A 23,358-nucleotide genomic window follows, 5' to 3' on the forward strand; every position below is an offset into this window, starting at 1 on the left:
CTTTTAGCGAACGAGTTTTCACCATTGATTTGTTTAATTGTATCATTGAGAACTAATCAAAATGTGTGTACTGGTTTTACTTTAAGCATGAAATACTAATATGTACTGTGAGTGTTGCTATTAATTTGGTCTAGAATAGTTTATGATTTTTTATATTCACAATATCATTTTTTATTAATAAAGTACATTTATGTATGTAATGTCTACAATAATTACAACATAGCCAGTGTAGTCACACAAGTGGGGTCTGGGGAGGATAGGATGTACGCGGACCTTAGTTCTATCTTTGCGGGGCAGAGAGGTTCTTTTCAATACATCCTCAGCTCAAACAAGAAGGTAATCAAAGCAAGGTTGCAAGGAAATATGACAACAAAAATATCAGGATAGAAAGAAAGCAAATGAAGCAATAGATTGTAGAACACCTTGGAGCATAGGAAACTACGTGATTACTAGATACTACTACTAATAAGGCTATTGGGGGGGGATGTGGCTAGCGCTTGTCTCTCCCATCTAAAAATAGGGGACAACACTTGGCTATATACTAGCATTCTACCCTAATTCTTGACTTCCACACCTTTCTATTTATGTCCTCAGTAATTTGGAGTTATGTTATATCCTGTCTAATCACCTCCCCCATCCCAGTTTTTTCTTCAGCCTGCCTCTACCTCCTTTCTTCTCTCAATTTCTCAATTTGCCCGCCCCTTTGTCAAATCTTTTTCATCTACGGACGTCACGTCCCTCTTTGCCTTTTCATCAACAAGGTGGGGAACAAAACAATCCTCTTTTTCTTCTTCCCCCATTTACGTAGCTGCTGTGGAAACCCTAGAATTAATCCTGATGGAATTGAGCTTTGTTCCTCTTTTTCAATTGGTTGTTGAATCTGATGCGTGAATTGGTTCGATCTATTGCTTCGAGGTCGGTTGGAATTTTCGATTGGCGGAGTCTACAATGGAAAATCAATTACAATTGGCCTTGACCAGTCCTACGACACCGTTCTTGAGCTTGTTCGACTCACAGAAGGAAATTCTCAATAGCCAGATTTATCAGCTCCAAAACATCGTTGTACAACAATGTAACCTCACTGGCGTCAATCCCCTCTCTCAAGAGATGGTTCGTTTTCTTAATCTTTGTTTTTTTCTGAAGTTTTTTTTATTTGAGTACTTGTTTCTCTTAAATTTCTGAATTTGCCTCTTGTACTTAGTTGGTAATGATTGTTTTAGGAAATGTAGGAACTAGCATTGGTTAAGTTGACAGTTCATTAAGTTTTATGGTTAACTAGATTCACCTTTTACAGTACAGAAATGGTAATGAATTTATGTTTATGTAAGTCATAAGTGTAACATACTATATGTGGTTGTACAATTGAAGGATTAAATTTTTAAAAAGAACTTTTTAAAGGCTTTCTGTCATTCTTGCTGTTATGCATAATTTTTTATTTCTTTTGTTCCATATGCTCCAAAAGAGACAAGAAAGTCCCATCTTCCATGCTTGCTCCTTTTTATTTCCAAGTGTATCTAATTTCTAACACATGATTGCTTTCTTAGGTGTCCTTGGTTAATTAGAATACAAGATTTCACAGCTGTTAAAGCCAACCTGCATGCAACAATAAGTCGTTAGTATCTTGTCCAGATTTTTTGACATGTGCAACGCTAACTTACAAGTATCCTTGCCTCTTTCTTAAACAGTCCACACTTGAAGTAGCACCTCGTACATAAAAAAAGCGAGCTACTTTCTTCCCATCACTTAGTGGTCATAACATTTTCCACCCATCCCTCCCGTCTCCCAACCTAAAGGTCCAAATAAAAGTTTTTATCTATAAAGACCTTGTCCCTTCCTCCTTCATTTCATTTTATTTCACCCTTCCATGTATCATTACATACTCTATGAAAGAATTCCTTAACTTTCCAGTTTAATTTTTAATGGAAGAACTCCCTGACTGCATTCCTTTCCCAATCTTTAATGACCCTCCTAAAACTTATACTGATACCCTTAAAGGTCTCAGTCAAGTAATCAGTTATCAAAGTATCTTTCTCTTTACTAATCCATTTACATGTGTATATGCATTCTCTATGGCTATCCCTTCAGACTATACATCCTTTCAAAACCTAACACTAGAGTCATCATTCATCCTAGAGCCAATACAGCTATCCACTCAGTCCCTCACCAGAAATCATCCACCACGTGCTATTCCATTTTAAGTAGATATGAAATTACCCGATACCTGTATAGACTTACTCGGTACTTGTGTTTGTGGGAGCTTGCAAGTACTAAGCTCCCCTAGACACCAGTGTCATAAAAAATTTAGAGCTTGAATGGGTTAACGGATTGAAAAGTAGCCGATAAGCATTGTGTGCTGAAATTGATTTTATAAATAAGTTGTAATGTATCATCTTTCTTCTCCTTAAAAAAAGTAGTTATGTGATCGTGTAGAAGTGCTAAAATTGATAATAAGCAGTTGAAATGTTTGGTTAAAAAGTGTTGATAAATAATTTTTCCATTAAAATGACTAATATATCCTTAAAGTTATTTTCAAAATTATATATTAAAAAGTATGTACACAAGGAGAAGAACAAACAACAGAATGTAATGGAAGCGATTTTAAGAGTCCTGTTTTGAGAGGAGAATTTTGAAAATTTAGATAGTTTTAGGCAAATTAGAAGTGCTGTTTGCCGAAAAGCGATAAGTTGGAGGTGACCAACTTGTGTCTTATGTTGATTTTGGCTTATAAGCAATTTATGTGTTTACCAAACATGTAGTTAGTAGATATAATATCTTTTGATGACACATTATCCTCTTGAGATTATCCCCATAATCATCTTCTTAGAAGTGCTGTATTGAAGGTGAATTATCTCTTTTCTCTTTTGATACAGAGAAATCCGTGTGGAGCCAACTCTTAGGACCAACCACAACTTTCGAAACTCGGGGATAATGAGCCCACACCCCTATCTCCTGATTCCTAACCTCTCTCTGTATCCTCTCTACCAAATTTCCCTTCCTTTCTTCCCTAGAAAGGTTTTGATCAATTTCTCCAGTTTGTTTGCTCGTAAATACTACCACGATACATGATTTATAAGTTGGTCACAAAAATGAGATTCCTCTGCTGAATTAATTTTTCTATTCTTGGATTTGTACATACATAGGCTACAATTATCAAACCTCATCTCATTACATTGGGTGATTTGGGAACTTATTTCTGCTGATGGCTCATTCATTTTTCTTCCGTTGTGCAGGCTGCAGGATCTCTTTCAATAAAAATTGGTATGACTCCTTGGCCTAAATTAAAATCATGATGCTTGTGTAGTCGAGTAAAAAATTTAGTTGACTTGGATCCCTTCTGAGAATGAACACACAGGAGCAAATATGACATATTCATTTGTTACTCTTCTATTATTTTTTTGCACATTGATTATACTACGTGAAGCATGTTGCTTTTGTTGGGTGGTTCTTTCATTTTATTCTGTTTGATTTGCTTTTTACTTGTATATTTGTTTTTTATTTTATTTGCTTTTTACGTATCATCTTTTTAAAAAAATTATTTGCTTTAGTAGTAGGTTTTTTTTTGTTGCCAAGTACAACATTGCTTTTATGTACCAGAATTACTTGTCTCGATGTTTAAGGTGAACTTGCTTAACAATCTAAGTTGCTACTGTCATCTTATTTTTACAAGCTGATGCTTTGATCCAAATTATATGTAACGCCTCTTTTAGTTATTAGCGTAAATGACGCTCTTGACTTCTTCAATTTTTGTGCGAGCTACTCTGATTCCATTTGTATTCTGTTAGTTTAACATCATCTGTTGCAGGCAAAAGGCCAAGGGATCTCCTAAACCCCAAGGCAATCAAGTATATGCAATCTATTTTCTCTGTCAAAGACGCAATCAACAAGAAGGAAATGCGTGAAATTAGTGCTCTTTTTGGTGTCACAGTCACACAGGTGTGTTGCTTTTTCACAGTTTTTAGTAATTATTTCTCCATTCTATCTGGCTTGAATTTTGTTTAAAACTTTTCTACATTAGTGAATGTCGATTATTTTAAATGTGATTGGATTCCTTGTCTAGAATTTGAGTTAAGATCATAGATCAAGAAGAGCAATTGTTTGACTTGTAAATCTCAGTATCTCTTATTTGTTTCATGAGCAATGGTTTGACTTGTAAATTTCAGTATCTCACATTTGTTTGATGCTATGAAGTGCAATAATCCTATGCTCATGAGTCGTCATTGTTCAAAAGAATTTTTCCGTGGAATGTCACTCTCAAAAACTATGAAAGGAGCATATGTTGGTGGTATTTGCATACTAGTTGCACCATCTTTCTTTAGTTCAGTTTTGCTATTTTGGATATTAGGAGCACACTAGTGCTTTCGAGAACAGGCTATTATGGAATTATGCACCTTTTTGTGTTTGATGATGTAGCTCCTTGGTCCTTAGAAATACATTCCCCTTTCTCCTTTGCTTTTTTGGGTGGTTTAGGTATGGAAAGATTCCTTAATCCCTTCTGCATAGACATTCAGTAGCTTTCCCTGGTGCAATTTAAGCTGGAAGATGATATAAGATCTGTGCATTCTCCGATTTCATCTTCTCTGACAACTTTCACGTTGTTTGTTTGAATATCATCTTTGCATTTGCAGGTTCGGGACTTCTTTACAGCTCAGCGCACAAGAGTTAGAAAGTTCCTGAGGTTGTCTAGAGAGAAGCCTATCATAACCAATATATCTATTGAAGGGCCTTGTCTGATCCCATTAAGTTCTGATCCTAGTTCACAAACAGAACCAGTTCCCCTAGATAGTGCAGTTCCAACCTGTACAGAGGAGGGGCCACCTTATTTGACACAAGATGAGGTCCTAACTGCCATAGAGGAGAGGGATAGGCATTTTGTTGATAATATCCTTACTTTAATGTGTAAGGAAGAAACCTTTTCTGGGAGGGTTAAGCTGATGGACTGGATCTTGGAATTACAAAACCCCTCTGTGCTATATTGGTACGTAAGAGTTGTGGTCGTTGAATTTTAATTGTGTTCTAGTTTACTCCTTTGTTTTCTTAATTGTATTCTAGTTTACTTGCGAATATAATTTGTTTTCTTAATAACATATTTGTAGGTTTTTAACTGAAGGGGGTGTAATGATCTTATCTGCATGGTTGAGTGAAGCAGCTGGAGAAGAGCAAACCAGCGTTCTTCATCTCATCCTGAAGGTCCATATTGATCCTTTAATTTTAGATCATTGGCCCATAATGTCATTTTTTCTGCTAGAATATTGTTGTTCTAATTGTTACTTGGTTATCAGGTACTCTGCCATCTTCCTTTACACAAAGCATTTCCTGGACATATGTCTGCTATACTGCAGAGTGTTAACAGTCTGCGATTTTATCGGACTCCAGGTGTGTTGTCCTCGCATTCAACAACTCCTTATTTTATTTTTAGGTATCTTTCTGTTAAAAAGACATTAAAAAACTTAATGTGCTCATCTCCATGGCTTATACATTTCTGGTAGCTTGTCTGAAGCTTGAGTATTATTGATATTATGCCGCATTACAGAATTTCCTGAAACTTAGTTGGATATTTAGGAAACATGTCAATCAAAGTAAGCACAGCTTTTTATACTAGCAGTGGCATCTCTACTGAACTATTTACTCAGTGAATCACACATTACATAGTGCTGCTCTTAATAATTATGCGTATATGGCATGTCATATTAGGACATTACTTTCAGAAATCACTGTATTGGCAATGCAATCATTTTCAGTATTTCGTTATCTCAGACGATCTGTTGTGTTTTTGCTGTCAAATAGGACAGTGTTCTTGGAAACTATTTCACTGGCAATACATTCAACTATATCTTTCTTAACTTCAGATGAATTTTTGGACTTTCAATCTGTAAATTTTTTAATGATCCTGATTTGATACTTCAACTGATCATATTCTGAGAGACAATGGAAAGCATCATCGAATAAATATGTTTATTTCTAGACTGCATCAGTAATATAAAATTTGTTAGATAAGAAGACACTACTAAAATAGATGATGTTGCATTTTCATTTATTTCTATCAGCCGGTCAGAGTAATTTGCTATTTCGGGGTGGTTTATACTGTATTTTCATGATAGCTGGCTTCTGTACTGCACTATATTTGTATTTTTTGGGATGGGGAGGGGGTGAAGGGTGGTTGAGAAACCCTTCTTTAGCTCCATCAGTATTTTGGATCTCATTCATCTCATTTGAAGATCAGCTATCTCAGACAGGGCAAGTATTTTGCTTGCAAGATGGAGCAACATATTTTCAAAGAGCCAGGCTATGAAGAAACGTAATGGGGTTAAATCTGCTAGTGATATGCATGATGAGTTGTTATTGCAGCAGAGGTAAGCTTAGGTCGTGCCTCAAAAATACATTTATGGCTTTTCTCAGTTATCAACACATTTGTTGCTGTTTGCAGCATTAGCGAAGTTGTGGGTAACGAAGTTTGGAACTCAAAAATTGAGGACGTTGTACGTTTATTGCGAACTTAAATGTATTTGGTTTAGAAGATGCTGGTTTTTTTGAATAAAAAAGAAGAGCGGATTTTTATTCTTACTTGATCATTTTCCTTCTGTTTGGTATTCTAGGAAGACGCTCGTGCAAACCTCTGTGGGACCTCAGAGAATTCAAGGTCTGGTGTGTTCTTACTACCTTGCTTTTTGTAATTGTTGATGAATTTCTAAGCACACACCTCTCTTTCAGGAATTTGGATTCTCCACAGCCAGTTAAATTGCTTATGGCATCTTCAGATGACTCTAACAAGATGCTTAAAGGAGCTTTGGTGACTAGTATCCTTGTATTCCCCTATGGTTAATTCAATTTGTCAATAACTTGCAGTGTAAGGTCTTCATTTATCTCGATTGAATGATGGCTCCTCGTTCCGTGGACAATAAACTGTCGTTGGAAGAAATTTTGATTTCTCATTTGTTTCCATGCTTTGGAATCATTGGTATTCAGAAGTTTCCATATGACATACTCATCAAATAGATTTGAGCGTGGTAAGGAAAATCGCTATGGTTTTTCCTCTCCTTTTCTGATTTCTTACACTTGCATAGAATGCCTTAACTACTTCAGAAACTCGAGAGCGCAGAAAAGTTCAGCTAATGGAACAACCAAGCCAAAGAACAATGGGAAGAAGCCTAGGAAGACCAGCACCGGCAACTCAAGGCCGCCCACTCTCAGCAGATGATATCCAAAAAGCAAAAATGCGTGCACAGTTTATGCAGAGTAAATATGGGAAAACTAATAATGATGAGAGTTCTCGGGTGAAGCCTCAAGCTCCAAATGGAATTACCTCTTCATCAAATGGTATCTTGCTTGGAGCTCCAAAATTGCAAGATCGGCCTAAAGTTGAGGAATGTGAAAAGCTCAATAGTGTTGCCTCTAAAGGGCCCAGTCAGCTTGAAAATCATCTCAAGTTGAGTTTTGACGTAGAGGAACCTCCATCGAAAAGGTGCAAGAAAATGCAGATCCCTTGGCGGAAACCACCAGGTAAATTTGCTGTTGTTGTTGCTGAAAGACCGTTCTTGTTAATCTGTAGATTTCAGGAAAGGAAGAACATTAGTTTTTTTAATAGGTTGGAAAGGCAATCTCACCCATCTTGTCTAATATTATTGGTCAATTTTTTCTCCACAATTCCCTTCATTATTCTTTTTGCTTTCTCTATCCCAATTTATGTAACACACTTTCCCTTTTAGTCTGTTTAAAAAAGAATGTCACCTTTCTATAATTAGAAACTATTTAACTTTAAAATTCCCCTTTTACCCTTTTGACATGATTTATAGCCACACAAATGGTCAAGGTTTAGACCACACATTTCAGAAGTTTTCGTTTCTTTCTTAAACTTTGTGCCAAGTGAAATGGTGCCACATAAATTGGGACGGGAGTGAGTAATACACAAGATTCAACTGTGAGAATGTCTCTAGTAAAGTAGTTAGCAACTCAACCTTGGTCTCTAACTTGCCATAAAATATGGTTAGCATGGTCTTCAACTTGTCAGAAAAAAGAAAAGAAAAGGAAAATGATCTTTTTGAGCTTTCCTGTCTAATTTTATTTTCATGGTAGTCGAGTTAAAGACGATCAGGTTTCTGTTGTCTTCCATAAATTCATTATTCTAGGAACTATTTACTGGGGAAATATAGATGTTGCTTAGTAAAACTACTAGCTCAACTCTCGAAATATCTCTGAATTTAACAGTTAGTTTTTATTGTTAAACTATCAATTGAGCATCTTAGGAGTGAGGTCTTGATCTTTTAGTCAAAATAAGTAACTGTTTCCATTTGGTTTTTGATGTTGTATTTTAAAAATCTCTTGGAAATTATGGGTTTTCTGTGGAGCAGTTGATTGCCAAGTGTGCCTTCTCATTGTGAAGGAAATTCTACTTGCAAGTAAAGGGAAAATTTTTGCCTCACTTGGATGAAAACGTCCACATTTTGCCTAAAATCAATCAGACTGGAATAATCAGAAAAAGAAGCTGTGAAGTAAAGGTTAATGCCTGTCTTGGGACGATATCAATCTATATTTTGGGAAGATATCAATCTATTTTTCAAGTTAACTGCTTATAGTGGGCTTTCATAGATGATCAGTATGACAGGCCAGAACACGATAAATTAGGTTGGAATATACTGTACCTCATAGTCTTTTATACTTTTGACTCTTCGTAGCCATATGCTTTTTACGAAAGGAGTTCAGTAATTTCAGTTATTATTCAACAGTATGGAGTTCAGTAATTTTTTGTTTTCTCTGTTTTTGGTCTTTGGTTGTTTTTAAATTTGTGGACAATGGCTTACACAAAAAGGATAAAAACATGTCATTTTCTGCTGTGATACTCTTTCTATCATAAGAATTTTACTCTCTTCTAGTTTCACATCTACACACTATTATCATCCCTTACCATAGCTACCAGTTGTCCTGCAAAATTTTTAGGGGTCGTTTGTGTTAGTTATGTTGGGGTTAGTTATGCCTCTATTAGTTATCCTAGTATAATTTCTTATTGACTGTTCATTTTTCTTGAATTAAATATTGTAACATGCATCGCAATATTGCATAATTTTTAAGTTAATTGTTTACAAAAATACCCTTCAACTTATTTAGTTGTAAAAGGGTTCGAGGGACCTCATGGGTATTTTTGTCATTTTCATTGTTTATCCCGGAATAACTTATTCCGGTACTATTCCACCCTCCAGTAGGGATAATCTATTTCTGTACTAATTACTAATTTTTGCATAACTTATCGTTGATTAGTACCCAAACAAGGAATAAGGCACTACTAAATTTTACCTCTGGACTATCTATGCTTGTTCAGTAGACTAGGCGATCCTTAGAGAATGTAATATTATTACAGGGTGTTATTATCTAGCAGAATTTTAGTTTGGTCAAACACTGAAGCTAGTTTGGGACGACATGTTGATGAAGCCAAATGTATGTTCCTATTTTCCCATTGTTTGGTGTTTGGATTTTATTTTTGTTTTTGACAAAAATGGCTAAGATATTGGTGTGTTTGGCCCTGATGGGAAAGATATTCGCAAAAAATGTTGTAGTCAAGGAAAATATTTTGTAGTGATCAGTTTATTTTTCTTTACAAATATTCCACCCATTCAATCAACACTAAGGGTAGTTTGGTAGCTGATTTGAAGGTGAATTATGCATGTATTAAAATTCTACATAAGTAATACCACGTCCCAGCATTACTAATACACCATATTCAATACTTTTCTTTTACTTAACCAAACGATCCCTCAGATAATATTTCAGTATCTAATTCTAAAAGATATCGTCAAAACACTAATAGCATACCTTGCAGTCTTGCACATAGCACGTATCTATTTTTAACCCACAAAATTTGGAGATGATCTAAAATATGGTGACCTGACTTGACTTAAAGACGCTTTTCACAAAAAGTATTTTCATCTAAAACGTTTTTCTCTGTACAAAGAGTACCTTAGAAAAGAAAATGTCTTCTTTAAATGCATGAACAAGTAATTGCCTGCTCTTCCTATAGCTGACTAACCCCAACCCACTTTGCCCAGTGGGGTGGCATTTTATTTTTTTTTGATAACCGAGAAATCCGTCTGTGACCCGCCCTTTGGACCAATCACAGCCTTCTAAACTCGGTGGATAATGGGCCCGCCCCTCTACCCTTCTCCACTTAAATACCAGGCTTCGCTTTGCATGGTGTGGGGCTTGAACCTGCGACCTAAGCCACAAATCCTCCACCTTTTGCCACTCAAGCTAGGGCTTGGGGGCCAGTGGGGTGGCATTTATCAGACTAAACAAGAGGAAACAACGGTTCCAAGAGGCCAACTCCAAATTTGAAGCTTAACACACTAAAAAAGTTGGTCAATTTGTAGTTTGATATGGGATTGGTTGATTCTTGTTGAGCTCCAACTCTGTGGACTGGGAAAACAAGCAAGTGTTTCAAATGTTAATGGTGGTACAGACATGGTTATACTTTTGATGTTGGACTGTCATGTGATTATTTTGTTTTATTCTCTTGGCGGAGACGAAAGTAGGGGTGACAAACAGCACTTTTTTTATGTAGCCCAAGGTCTTGATCTGTTTACGTGTGTCGTTGGATCTAATTATTCAATTTTGAAACTCATATAATTCTGGTCCTTCTACCCTCCCCCTCCTTCACGGCTCAATGTGTAGAAAATCCAGGATGTGGAAGTTGTAGACTCATCCTCTTCATATCAAGAATAAAAAATAGCTCCGATTCTGATCACCAAGTTGTTACTTTTCAGTATGTCTTACTGTGTCCGAAGTTGCAAATAACTTTTTAAAACAGCATTTCTAAGTGGTATATGTTGACTTCCGGTTTAACAAATTTGAATCATCCACAGCTGGTAGTTTCTTGTTGGGAGATAATGTACGCATGGAAAAGTTGGAACTCTTGTCTGTTAATGGTCATCCTTATTATGCAGTTATCCTTTTTTAACCTCTCCTGTTTGATGCAGGGTTGCAGCTCAGCTATGCATGGAAGGTTTGTGCAGGGGGTGAGAGTAAAGAAGTCGACGTTCAGAATTGGAGAGTCCATCGAGAGACGGAAGCCATTTACAGGACAGTCCAGGAAATCCCATTGAACCCCAAGGAGCCTTGGGATCCTGAAATGAAGCCTGATGACACATTAACCACCGAACTCCCGCTTGTGCAATTACCAGATGCGGAAGGTGCTGAAACAGCTGTTTTGCCGCAGGAGGACAGAAAAACTGAAGCTGCTGCATTGGCTAGTACGTCAAATGGCATTGCAACTACAGCAAAACCTGATTTAGAGTTGCTTGCTATACTGTCAAATGGCATTGCAACTACAGCAAAACCGGATTTAGAGTTGCTTGCTATACTGCTAAAACATCCAGGGCTGGTTTATGATTTGACGTCTGGCCAAGGTGGAAACTTGTCCAGTGAGCAAATTGTAAAGCTGCTTGATTCGATCAAAGCCAATGAGAGGAATTCACTGAGCATTCAAACAAATTTAGCCAGAGACGCTGAGAAGAAAGTTGAAGTTCCTCTTCCATCCCTCACTCTTTCCAGTGATCCTGGAACGGTGCGTTATTTAGTCACATTTTGTACAGATTTTAACTATTATGGAATTTGGGCGGGGCTTTCTTCCTCAGTTGTCTCCTCTCCTCTCTCTTTCCCATTTTTTTCTCCACTTCTTCTCGTTTAGCTTTTCCAGACAAGTAAACTAGAAACAAATAAATAAAATAATCATAAAGCAAATGAAGCCTGCACTCTGAATCACGTTGGTAAATACAAGTTGTCTTCCTAGTTAGCACTGTACTTTGAGAATCTCCGCTTAGTTCGAGGTCCCCCTAATTCAAACAAGGATGTTTCACTTATTCATGAAAAATAAAACAAGATACTTAACTAATATCCTGGGTTAATTGTTGTTCTAGACTATCTTCTTGACATCTTAGTTCTTTTCTGAAATGGGCTCTAATTCTTTTTTAACTTTTTTTGTCTTTCATGCAGAGTGGATTGTCAATGCAGAACTTTGTTAAAAATCCTTTCTCACAGAGAAGTTCAATGGTGGTTCCAGAAGCAAATGATGTGCCCCAACACGCGGTGTTGGTCCATTCACAGGAAATTCATCAAGCTAGCAGTTTGGTGCATCAGCAGATGCCCCTTGTGCCACAATTGGCCCAACAGTTGGCACTGCTTCAAGCAGCTGCAGGGGCTCATGGTGTGCCCCAACACGCCCCGTTGGTCCATTCACAGGAAATTCATCAAGCTAGCAGTTTTGTGCATCAGCAGACGCCCCTTGTGCCACAATTGGCCCAACAGTCTGCACTGCTTCAGGAAGCTGCAGGGTCTTATGGTGTGCCCCAACACGCCCCGTTGGTCCATTCACAGGAAATTCATCAAGCTAGCAGTTTTGTGCATCAGCAGATGCCCCTTGCGCTACAATTGGCCCAACAGTCTGCACTGCTTCAGGAAGCTGCAGGGTCTTATGGAAATGATCATCGACCATCTCCACTAAATCCTAGTATAAACCAGACAGTCCTTGCAAATCCTATGCGTTCACAATTATCCGCCGCCTCAGGACCAGCAGTAAATAGAAATAATTACTCTTTCTCTGGATTGACGGAATACAATCAACAGAGTGCCACTGCAGCAGCAAGAATCCAAGGTGTAACATATGGTAATATTCGATCTTCGCAAATGCCTATAGCTAATATACAACAAAGAACTATTAGCCTACATGCACCTCAGATGTCACCACAAAGGCCACAACTACAAACACAGAGGCAACCTGGATATGCACCTGAACATATGTGGGGGACTATACCGGGATCTGCTTTAAATCGGGGTTATCCAGAAAATGCCATTCCTAACCATTACAATCCACATGTTGCCGGGCATGTTGAACCAGGATTACAACAGGCTGCATGGAGAGGAAACAACAACTATGGCGAGGGAGCTGGGTTTGAATCTTGGAGTCTTGATAATAGACCTGTTAGGCGTCAGGAACAGGTAGCAAGATGGAACTACGCAGAACCTCAGATGAATATGAGAGACCGCTACAGACCTGATTGGTCTGCATCGTGTGATCCTGGGCATTATTCTGGTTATCGTGGTCGTGCCGATGGTGTGAGTAGGAGGCGGGGTGACAGGAGAAGGAGAAGATAACCGTCAAACGCCTGGCCATTTGATTCTTTTGACGAGAGATTCGTTAGTGTTTACATCAGAGTAGAACGTTCTCAGAGAGGGGGTTGCATTTTGCAACATGAAATGGTTGTAAACTTGTATTGTCAGCATGTCACATTACTTTATTTTGTTTCTCAATTGATACCTGTCAACAGCAAAATAGAAAATGGGAACTCGGTTCACTTGGGATCATTCCAAGAATCTTTTAGAAAAAAAAGAAGAAATTTATCCTAGTCAAGGGTTTGCTATGTCTTGATTGAGTCCCTATTTGAAATGATGTGCAGCTTTCATTAGAATTCAGGGGTCGTTTGGTTGAAAATAAGTTATTTCGAGATCAATTATCTTGGGATAAATTATTCCATCATATATGGGACAACTTATTCCATTACTAAGGTATAAATTCTTAGGACTGTCTAATACCTCCAGTCAAACACAAGATAAAATAACCTTTTATTTTATTCGTGGGATTAGTAAACGTTATATCTCATATCAAATGACTTCTCTTAAAGATAATTAGTTACCTTCATGTTTCAATTTATTTGACCTATTTTAATTTGACATGGAGTATAAAAAAATAAAGAAGATTATTGTAGTCTTACATTAAATATATGTCAAATATATCAAAATGACATTAATCTTGTGATTTATTAAACACGTTACGTGAAAATTTGAAATTAAACTAAAAAATAAAAGAGTCATTCTTTTATAAATGCACGCTCCTAAACAGAAAATATGTCAAACAAATTGATATAGAGGGCGGAGGGAGTATTACACTAGTATTAATATTTAATACTTCTTATGTATCAATTTATATGACGAATTTGAAATTTTGAATATCAAATTTTTATATATAAGTTGAGACAGACAAAGTAATTATTATTGGCAGAAGAAAATGAAGTTCATGATCTCAGTTAGACTTAAAACCATTTGAATTAGCTGAATTTATGTACTTCGTCCGTTTCAAGTTTTGTGTCACACTGGGACTGACCGAGGAAGTAGTTTTTAAGCTAAAAGTAATACTTTTTCAAGCGCCAAAGCTTAATATATTGAATAAATTTTCTGAAACTTATCAGTTACAGCTTGTAGTACCTTTTATTTATAGGCGAGCTGGCGAAGTATCTGATTCTTTCTTGCACATACTAACGACTAACGGCGAAAATCGGTACTGAACCAATTACGACTCCTCGCCGGCGTTTCACATCATTTCTTCATCGGAAACTTCAACAGTAGTCGGAGCGACTCTCCAATTTGATCCAGCTGAAGAATCTCTAACATGGTAGCTAGATTCATCACAAGCAATCTCAATCGAATACGAAAAACCTACTCAGCATCAACAACTCTCAGTAGGCACAACTACGATTTCACTTCTCTATATTCTTCTCCTTATTTGCAATTGGATGACGATTCGGCTACACGTGTTGTGAATCCGAGTTTCATGCTGCAGAAGAGATGGCATACGGGCGATCATCATGATCATCACGATCTCCGCTCCGGTAAAGACGGCGAGAGGATTTTTCGGCTTGGACTTGCTGCTGACATTGGCCTCGCCGCTAGTAAAGCTTTTACAGGTTATGTATGTGGAAGCACCGCCATTATTGCTGATGCGGCTCATTCTATCTCCGATGTGGTATGTGTGATGTATCTAGTCATGTATATTGTTTAGCTAGATTTATTCTATAAAATGAACTCTCAGTTTGTTCTGCTTGTATCTGTTGACCATTTGACAATAGAGATTGTGAGTTTCCAGAAAATGAAGAACATAAAATCTGGTTTTACTTGCTATTAAACAAGCCGAACATAAGTTTGATAGAATTTGATAAACGAGCAAAAAAACTATTGATGAAAGCAAACTGCATTCTTCATTATAAATTGCAGACTAATTTATAGAGTTCACAATCTCAACTGAAATAAATAAATAAATTAAAAAAACTCCTAAGAATTAGGGATAAAACTGCTACACAGATTACAGCGAACTTAGACTGTTGCAGTTTTTATGCATTTTTGGAACACTCCTTGCTTTAAGAGCTGCAAACTCCAAGTTTTTGCCCAAGATGTTGAAATTTGTTGCTTGGTAAAGGCTTGGTGAAGATATCAGCTAGATGCTCCTCAGTCACATCACCTTTTTTTGCATTTCTCTCAAGAACAAAAGCTTGATGTTGAAGTGTTTAGTTTTACCATGAAATACAGGATTGTGAGAAATTATTATCACAAATTGGTTGTCCACGAATACTTCAGTTCCTTTTGTTTGATTCATATGCATATCAACAATATTTTCCTCAACCACAACACTTGATTCATTGCTGCTATTGCAGCCACAAATTCTGCCTCTGTAGTGGATTGAGCCACAGTGAACTACTTCTAATGCTTTGTTATGGCCTTTGCAGGTTCTGAGTGGTGTATCATTGCTGTCCTTTCAAGCTGCAAGGGTTCCCAAGGACAAAGAACATCCTTATGGTCACTCTTGATTTGTATTTACACTTTTAACTCTTTTGATCTTACATCACTTTGTCTACATGGCTTTACCTTTTGATTTTGTGCTTGTGTTTACTTGTGTAATAGGTGAACGTAATAGCTGCCAACCTAATTAGATTTAGTTAACTGAGGATTGTTCGTTCCTGTGGTTGATTTGATAAAATTAACCAATATATGATATTGTAAAAGAGCTGACATGATATGAAACTTATATCATATCTTCTATATTTATCAATGAATATGAATCTTATCACTGTCGGCTCCTTGAACTTTACAACTTAGTGGAAGGTAGTCAGCCCTAGAGACATGTACTCCTTCCGTTTATTATATTTTGTTTGACACAGTTGATTGGGGGAAAGGAGTTTGAAATGTTGACTTGTATATTATATTAGTTGTAGTAGAAAAAAAACATCAAAGTAATGGTTCATAAATCATAAGTTAGCAAAATAGAGTCTAACACTTTGAACACTCCCCCACCCCCAAATAGAAAGAAGACATAGTGGATCTTGCTTGAGATAAAGACAGTCCAATGTAACATTTCTGCAGATATACTGTTCAGATGCCTTTTATCCTCTACCCTGTTGATTCTCTGTTTTCCTTACTCCTTTACCTGTGTGTCTCTTCCAAATATAATTGCCCAGTGCTGTCCTATGGTAGCTTTGGTACCAATATCTAGATTACTTATTAAAACCACTATGTTGTCTGATCAAATCATGCTTCTGGTTTTGCATCTGATTTTACTTTTTACATGAACAGGACATGGTAAATTTGAGACTCTTGGAGCTCTTGGAATTTCTGGTGTGCTGTTGGCTACTGCTGGTGGCATAGGATGGCATGCTTTAGATGTTTTGCTGGTATGTATCTATCGCTGGTATTCATTATATCTAGGAGTCTATATTCCCTATTGTTTGAATTTTTTTGAAACATTTCTTGCAGGGATTGTGGTCTGCAGCGCCTGAAGTTTTTAATCAGTCAATGACTCATCAGCACGTGCATGAGCAACATCACCATGGAATTGATATGGATCACCCTATCCTTGCTTTGAGTGTGACGATACTCTCTATAGCTGTTAAAGAAGGGTAAGTCATTTTCACCTTCAATCAGAAAAATAGAAGAATTTGTTACCTTTTCTATATGTATCCGTATACATATTACCTTCAAGCCCGTTTTATTTTTAAGAAAGACAGTTTCTTTGTATTGATTTTACTTTTAATGAAAGACAGTTTCATTGTATTGATTTTGTTGTTATGAAATACAGTTGCTTTATATTGATTACAAAAGCAAACAATGAAGCTGTTATACTTTCTGTCAGATGCGCATGTAGTATAGCAGCTTCATTAATGAAGCCAATAATGAAAGCTCTGAGTTTGTTCCTATATTTATGTTCAACTTTTTTCTTGTAGATTATATTGGATAACAAAACGAGAGGGAGAAAGGGTTGGCAGTGGGCTAATGAAAGCCAATGCCTGGCATCATCGTGCCGATGCAGTATCTTCTTTTGTTGCTCTCATAGGGGTTGGTAATGATCTTTATACTCAAATTTGACCTAAATATGTCTCTTTTATTTTAGCAAACGAGTTTTCACCATTGATTTGTCTAATTGTATCATTGAGAACTAAACAAAATGTGTGTACTGGTTTTACTTTAAGCATGAAATGCTAATATGTACTGTGGAGTATTACTATTAGTTTGGTCTAGAATAGTTTATGATGTTTTATATTCACAATATCGTTTTTTTAATAAAGTACATTTATGTATGTAATGTCTACAATAGTAACAACATACCCAGTATAGTCCCACAAGTGGGGGCTAGGGAGGTTAGGATGTACGCATACCTTACTCCTACCTTTGCGGGGTAGAGAGGTTGTTTCTGATACATCCTCGGCTCGAACGAGAAGGTAATCGAAGCAGAGTTGCAAGGTAATATGACAACAAAAATATCAAGATAGAAAGAAAGCAAATGAAGCAATAGATTGTAGAACACCTTGGAGCATAGGAAACTACGTGATTACTAGATACTACTACTAATAAGACTAGGGGAGAGGGGTGGGATGCGACTAGCCCCTGTCTCTCCCATCAAATGAGTGACAACACTTGGCTATCTACTAACATTCTACCCTAATCCGCGATCTCCACACCTTTCTATCTATGGTCATGTACTCAGTAATTTGGAGTTATGCCATATGCTATCTAATCACCTCCCCCATCCCAGTTCTTCTCCGGTCTACCTCTACTTCCCCTAACTCCTGCTATAGCTAATCTCTCACACTTCCTTACTGGCGCATCTGCGTACCTTTTCTTCATATGGCCGAACCATCTCATTTTCGCTTCTCTCATCTTGTTAGCTTCAGGAGCCACTCCCACCTTGCCCGTATAACTTCGTTCCTAATCACATCTCTCTTTCTAGTATGCTCACACATCCATCTAAGCATCTTCATCTCTGCAACACTCACATTTTAAATGTGGGCATTCTTGATGGGCCAACACTCCACCCCATACAACAAAGCTGGTCTAACCATCACTCTGTGGAACTTACCCTTAAGCATTGGCAACACATTCTTATCGAACAGTACTTCGTATGTGAGCCTCCATTTCATCCACCTTGCTCCAATAAGATGAGTGACATCATCATCAATCTCCCAGTCTCCTTTGAATTATAGACTCAAGATATTTGAAGCTTCTTCTTTTATTTTGGGTATGACTTGTGCATCGATATCTTTAGACTCAAGGGTCAGCCTCCAAACTTCCAACCTACTGTTAACTCCACCACGCGTCTCGTCATCAACACTATGTCATGTGCAAATAACATACACAACAGTACCTCCCCTTGAATATGTCATGTCAATTCATCCATCACTAAGACAATCAAGAATGGGCTGAGGGTTGAGCCCTGGTGCAACCCCATCATGATAGGAAAGTGTTTCGATTCACCTCTCACTGTTTTTAGGGTCTTGGCTCCATCGTACATGTCTTTAATTGCCTTAATGTAAGACATAGACACACCTCTAGCCTCCTAACACCTCCAGATGACCTCCCTAGACACTTCATCATGGGCCTTCGATGTTTGAGATATCTATCTTTAGTTGTTAGGGCATAAATATTATTTTCCTGTCGTACCTTTGAAATGCAATAATATAAAATCCTTCAGACTAAAAAGTATGTATAGTGATTACTATTATTTTGGTTAATCTAGAACAGATTATACTTTCATTGCTAGTATGATTGACAGATTGAACTTTAAGCTGGTGGTAAATTTTTCCCTTTTGTTTGGTGTCATTATGTTCATTTGTAGGAGGAATCTAGATCATGAACTTGGTCTACCGATTCATCTCATTAACCTTGTTGGCAATTTTTGCCCTTGTTAGTTCTTAATCTAAAAGTTTTGGTCTTGGGGAGGGGTGCAATGCTATTTTAAACTCTAACAATGGTACTTGTACCCAAATGCCAAGATATTGTATGTACAGTGTTGCTAGGCCTAGTTATCTTGATAAGATGTACTTGTGGGCCGTGGACAGGCGTCCAGTTGATTAGTCAAGGTACGGGCAAGCTTACCGTGCACCACCCATATTTAAAAATAATAAGAGATTATTATGTCCTCTGAATTTTACAAGGATCTAGTATGAATAAAAATTAGAGGATCATGATGGATGTCCTTTGTTTTATACTTTTAGTAATCCAGAGCTTCATATAATACCAACATATCTCTCTAGATTCTGCTTGCTTAAGGTGCTGACTGAGAAGATCACAAAAGGGGGTTAAGAGCAAACTAACAATTGTACATAACCTGTGTCATTCGTCCTCAATTTAAGAGATATATGTCGAGACCTCTGTAGTTTACATACTAATCTAGAGAGAGTTCTGAGATCGTTCCAGAGCTCTCTTATAAGCGAACCAAGTACCTGTGTCTTACCCTTTCAAGGAAGGGGGAAAATGACATTATATATATAACATATTTAAATAGAACATAAAACGATAAAGGATCTCTCAGGACATAAGGGATAAAAGAAGCTTTAGTGTTTAGTCTATGCCTGAAAAGGGAAGAGAAGACCTCCATAACCTAAAGCTCAAGTGTAGTCAATGATATTTTATGAGCAGTTGAGTGAGATATTTCTTAAAATCGAATCCAAGTCAGTTGTTCAAAGTCAATTTATCTAAAAGTTCGTAGAAGTCAAACAAGCTTTTGAATTGAAATAAATCGGTATTAGCTTATCAACTCAATGAACTTTGGATATTGTTGATTAGAAGATGCATCACTTCTTAAGTTGAATTCTTCATGAAATTAGGTGGTTCTATCCTTGGAGTGAGGATCCTGGATCCACTTGCTGGGCTGGCTGTTGCAGGCATGATCATGAAGGCTGGACTTGAAACTGGATATCAGAGGCATGTCTTCCAATTGCTTAGCTATTTTGAATTTGTCTTCCTGGTCATCATCTTCTTTTGATAAACTTGTATAGAACTTAGCCTATGTTTGGGGACGGAAATGGATGATAAACTGAATCCTTCATCTCCTCATTGTTGGTTGGGCACTTGAACAAAGAAGAATAAATCATTCATTCTTTACCCCTTTTGTTGGAGTAGTGTGAGTGTCTAAGGCTAAGGGTTGTTGTTGGGTGAGTGTGTGTAATGTGTCAAGTCTCTGGATCTGCTCTCAGTGAAAAGCATGTGTTTTCTTAAAAGAAAGTAGGATCAATCTCCCCTTGCACTTCAGTGGGCACTAAATTGTGGAAGTGGTTGTCCTTGAGTCGAGTATAAATTTGCACGTAATATTGATTTTAGATGTCCCAGACCCCACTTGTGAGGCTACACTGGGTATGTTATTGTTGTTATTGATATTCTAGATTTACTAGTTGTTTATCTTTTGGTCAGCTGGTCTTAATTTATTATGTACTAGACACTCTAGAAAGATTTTCAACTCACCATTTGCAAGTTTATGGATATCCTTAGTAAGTGGTCGATTGGTCGCCAATTGGTAAAATAGTGTTTCAAAGATTAATGTTATCCCATCTGCTTTATTTGGAGGCTACCAGTCTTTAACTTGACCATTGTCTCAATCCTTTTTTCATATTTTACTCATTTCTAAATTATAGTGTCTTGGAATTGGTTGATGCTGCTATTCCTTCGCATATCCTGGAGCCTTTCAAGCACACAATTCTACAAGTTGACGGAGTTGAGGCAAGTTATTCTTCCTGCCAGGAAGTCGATGTTATTTCTGTTCCTCGACTTTCATTCATGTAATACTTTATCAACTTAGTTTTGTGTCTTTTGATGTTGATACTGCTGTCAGCAATTCCTTTCTTGCATCTATTTGTCATCCTGTGCTACTTATTTACCCCTTAATAGTTTCTACCTCAATTATGGCATTCCGGTGCACAAAGCATCCCGCGTTCGTGAGGATGACATAGAAATATGTTAAACAATAGAGTTTTCAGGGTCAAATCAACCAATATGAGATTAATGAAGCCCTTATCTAAGTGCACCAAATTGTGTATTCCTAGTAGAAAAAAAATACTGTTCATTGTAGTTTCTTTTGTGAGCAAGCAACATTTTACCTGATTGATACTTATGTGAATTTATATTGTTATTAGAAAGAAGCAATATTTGAGTACAAGAACCTAATCATGTGTGCTTATGAGATATTTTAGAAATATTTGTTGAAGGTTTGGTTGGAGTACTCCACTTCAATCCTTCAGACACTGTTCCACATTATGCAATTGACTAAATTTGTCATCTCCTCTATCACAATATTTCATGTGATTTACTCTTCTTTCTTGTACTCTATTAACATTTGGGAAACTTAATATTTAACACAACATCTTATTGTTTTTGTGCATTATGCACATGTTCCTCCGGCATATTTCTTTGTTGGTCAATGTTTTCTGTATATCTGAGAATGATATCAATGAATAAACATATTGTTTGACCTCTGCAGGGTTGTAGTCACCTGAGAGGAAGGAGGGCTGGTTCATATCTCTATCTTGATGTCATAGTTGAGGTAGTATGCATGTCATGTTAAGTAGTTCATCATAGGGATATTTCCCTATCAAGTTATTTATTCGTGAGGATGTCAGGCAGATTTAAATGCACCTCCTATATGCAGGTTGACCCCTTTTCTAGTGTAAGTGCTGCGCATGAGATCGGGGAAAACGTCAGCCGCGAAATCCAGCGATTACATCCCGAAATAGCTGAAGTCTTCATTCACATAGGTACTGTTGAGTCTACTCACATCTACACATGTTAATGTAGGCTTAGAATTGCTTATAGTAGTGTTACGAAATGCTAAACAAATGACAGCCTTAAAATAGAAAACAGAAAACGTTATGAAAACCCAGAATGCTGAACATGGTTGGTTATTCCACTTCTTCTGGATGTTCAGTGGGGTAGTTGAGGAACCTGAAGATCAAGTTGTCAGCGTAGTTTACCATTATCTCGTGATCCACGGGCATATGCAATCTTGTCATTACGAAAAGATATTGACAGCAATTTGCAGGGTCAACTTTTTCTTTATTGTTGATGCTTCCTTGCTAGCTAACATTGTTCATTCCAACTTGTAGAACCATCAACTATACACATTCCACCCGCTGTTGTGTCTCAACAGAGAACTGCTAACACAATGGATGCAGACATTGAAAATATAGTTCGCAACATTTTATCTACAAACTTTTCTCAGGTTTCTATCTCTTTGTAGATTTTCTTTTTGTTCCTTTTCCCAAATAGAAGGTTTAGCATTTTCAATTTTGATAATATAGTGTGCACGTAGTTTCTCTTGGATCCCTTGATGCACTTCAGTTGTCGTAAGTCGCCTTCTTTTGTTACATATACCTTTTGTTACATACACAGTTTAGTGAGTTTCCATTCCGTCCTGCTTGTTGACATGAGGTACTTTTTATTGGTTTTCAGAAGATGATTGTTGAGCGTGTGACTCCACATCTACTGCAAGGACAGGTTTTACTTCAAGTGGAAGTTTCTATGCCTCCCGATCTCTTGATTAGGTATAACCACTCAAAACCTAAGTTGCTCGGACTCTCCAAAAATGTTGCCGCACCCGTGTCAGATCCTTCAAATATACACAGTTTTTGGAGGATCCGACACACACCCGTCAACATTAATTTTTGAAGAGTCCGAGCAACATAGCTCAAAACACTTCACTTAATAGCAGTACACTTAACATGAAGTATCAGATGTCTGTGTCATTGATTTTACTTGGGCTACTTCTTAATTTTCTAGGGATGCGATAAAAGTTGCAGAAGAAGCAGAAAAATTAATCATAGAGGCAGCACCAAATATTGTTCATGTGTGTATCCAGCTGTGCCTAGGGCGATCCATGCCAGACTCGTACCACAAATTGGTGGAGAGCACAAGTCGGGGACTTGTATACACTTAAAATGTGCATGTATACATCCACATTCTGTATAATCAATAAAGAAATTCCGACTCAAAAATAAATCAAAGCTACACAGAGTGTCCATTCTCTATTTTACTCTCCAAATATAAAAAATGAATAGTAAAATAGAGGTAGGTGGATTGCCGAAGATAATGATTTTATAAGTATTTGAAATAATATATTTATGTTATAAAATATTATGGTGTGGATGTCTACTATTACCAAAAAGCTACTCTCACCAATTATCTCCATTACTTTCCTCCATTATGTAGATAACCTCCACCTTTATGACCATCATTCTTGGAACTTTACACCCCCATAATCTCCTCATTTATATTCATGGTTAATGTCAT

The 23,358-nt window shown here is 37.2% G+C and overlaps 2 protein-coding genes across 2 annotated transcripts; both read left to right on the forward strand.

The window, feature by feature from the left end:
• The first annotated feature begins 909 nt into the window (after window positions 1-909).
• LOC125808298 (homeobox protein LUMINIDEPENDENS-like) lies at window positions 910-13,144 on the forward strand. The gene is made up of 13 exons (XM_049488023.1): window positions 910-1,110; window positions 3,231-3,258; window positions 3,803-3,933; window positions 4,626-4,975; window positions 5,094-5,187; window positions 5,280-5,373; window positions 6,221-6,350; window positions 6,425-6,476; window positions 6,594-6,637; window positions 6,709-6,794; window positions 7,081-7,497; window positions 10,962-11,548; window positions 11,977-13,144. The coding sequence occupies exons 1-13, from the start codon at window positions 949-951 to the stop codon at window positions 13,132-13,134; spliced, it is 3,333 nt and encodes a 1,110-aa protein (XP_049343980.1). The 5' UTR covers window positions 910-948; the 3' UTR covers window positions 13,135-13,144.
• Window positions 13,145-14,306: 1,162 nt separating this feature from the next.
• Window positions 14,307-23,117, forward strand: LOC125808289 (metal tolerance protein C1). Its single transcript, XM_049488009.1, has 12 exons — window positions 14,307-14,779; window positions 15,537-15,606; window positions 16,381-16,478; window positions 16,561-16,703; window positions 17,028-17,143; window positions 19,908-20,004; window positions 20,712-20,796; window positions 21,554-21,616; window positions 21,722-21,827; window positions 22,176-22,291; window positions 22,522-22,613; window positions 22,849-23,117. The coding sequence occupies exons 1-12, from the start codon at window positions 14,426-14,428 to the stop codon at window positions 23,003-23,005; spliced, it is 1,497 nt and encodes a 498-aa protein (XP_049343966.1). The 5' UTR covers window positions 14,307-14,425; the 3' UTR covers window positions 23,006-23,117.
• Window positions 23,118-23,358: the final 241 nt, after the last annotated feature.

Source organism: Solanum verrucosum, unplaced genomic scaffold, assembly GCF_900185275.1.
Source record: "Solanum verrucosum unplaced genomic scaffold, falcon-dt-bn FXZP01000234.1, whole genome shotgun sequence".
Taxonomy (NCBI): domain Eukaryota; kingdom Viridiplantae; phylum Streptophyta; class Magnoliopsida; order Solanales; family Solanaceae; genus Solanum; species Solanum verrucosum.

Coding starts and splice junctions, on each gene's coding strand:
- LOC125808298 (XM_049488023.1), top strand. CDS start 949: ATGGAAAATCAATTACAATTGGCCTTGACCAGTCCTACGACACCGTTC. Junction 1,111..3,230: donor ATCCCCTCTCTCAAGAGATG/GTTCGTTTTCTT, acceptor TCCGTTGTGCAG/GCTGCAGGATCTCTTTCAAT. Junction 5,374..6,220: donor GCGATTTTATCGGACTCCAG/GTGTGTTGTCCT, acceptor TTTGAAGATCAG/CTATCTCAGACAGGGCAAGT.
- LOC125808289 (XM_049488009.1), top strand. CDS start 14,426: ATGGTAGCTAGATTCATCACAAGCAATCTCAATCGAATACGAAAAACC. Junction 15,607..16,380: donor GGACAAAGAACATCCTTATG/GTCACTCTTGAT, acceptor TTACATGAACAG/GACATGGTAAATTTGAGACT. Junction 17,144..19,907: donor TGTTGCTCTCATAGGGGTTG/GTAATGATCTTT, acceptor TCATGAAATTAG/GTGGTTCTATCCTTGGAGTG.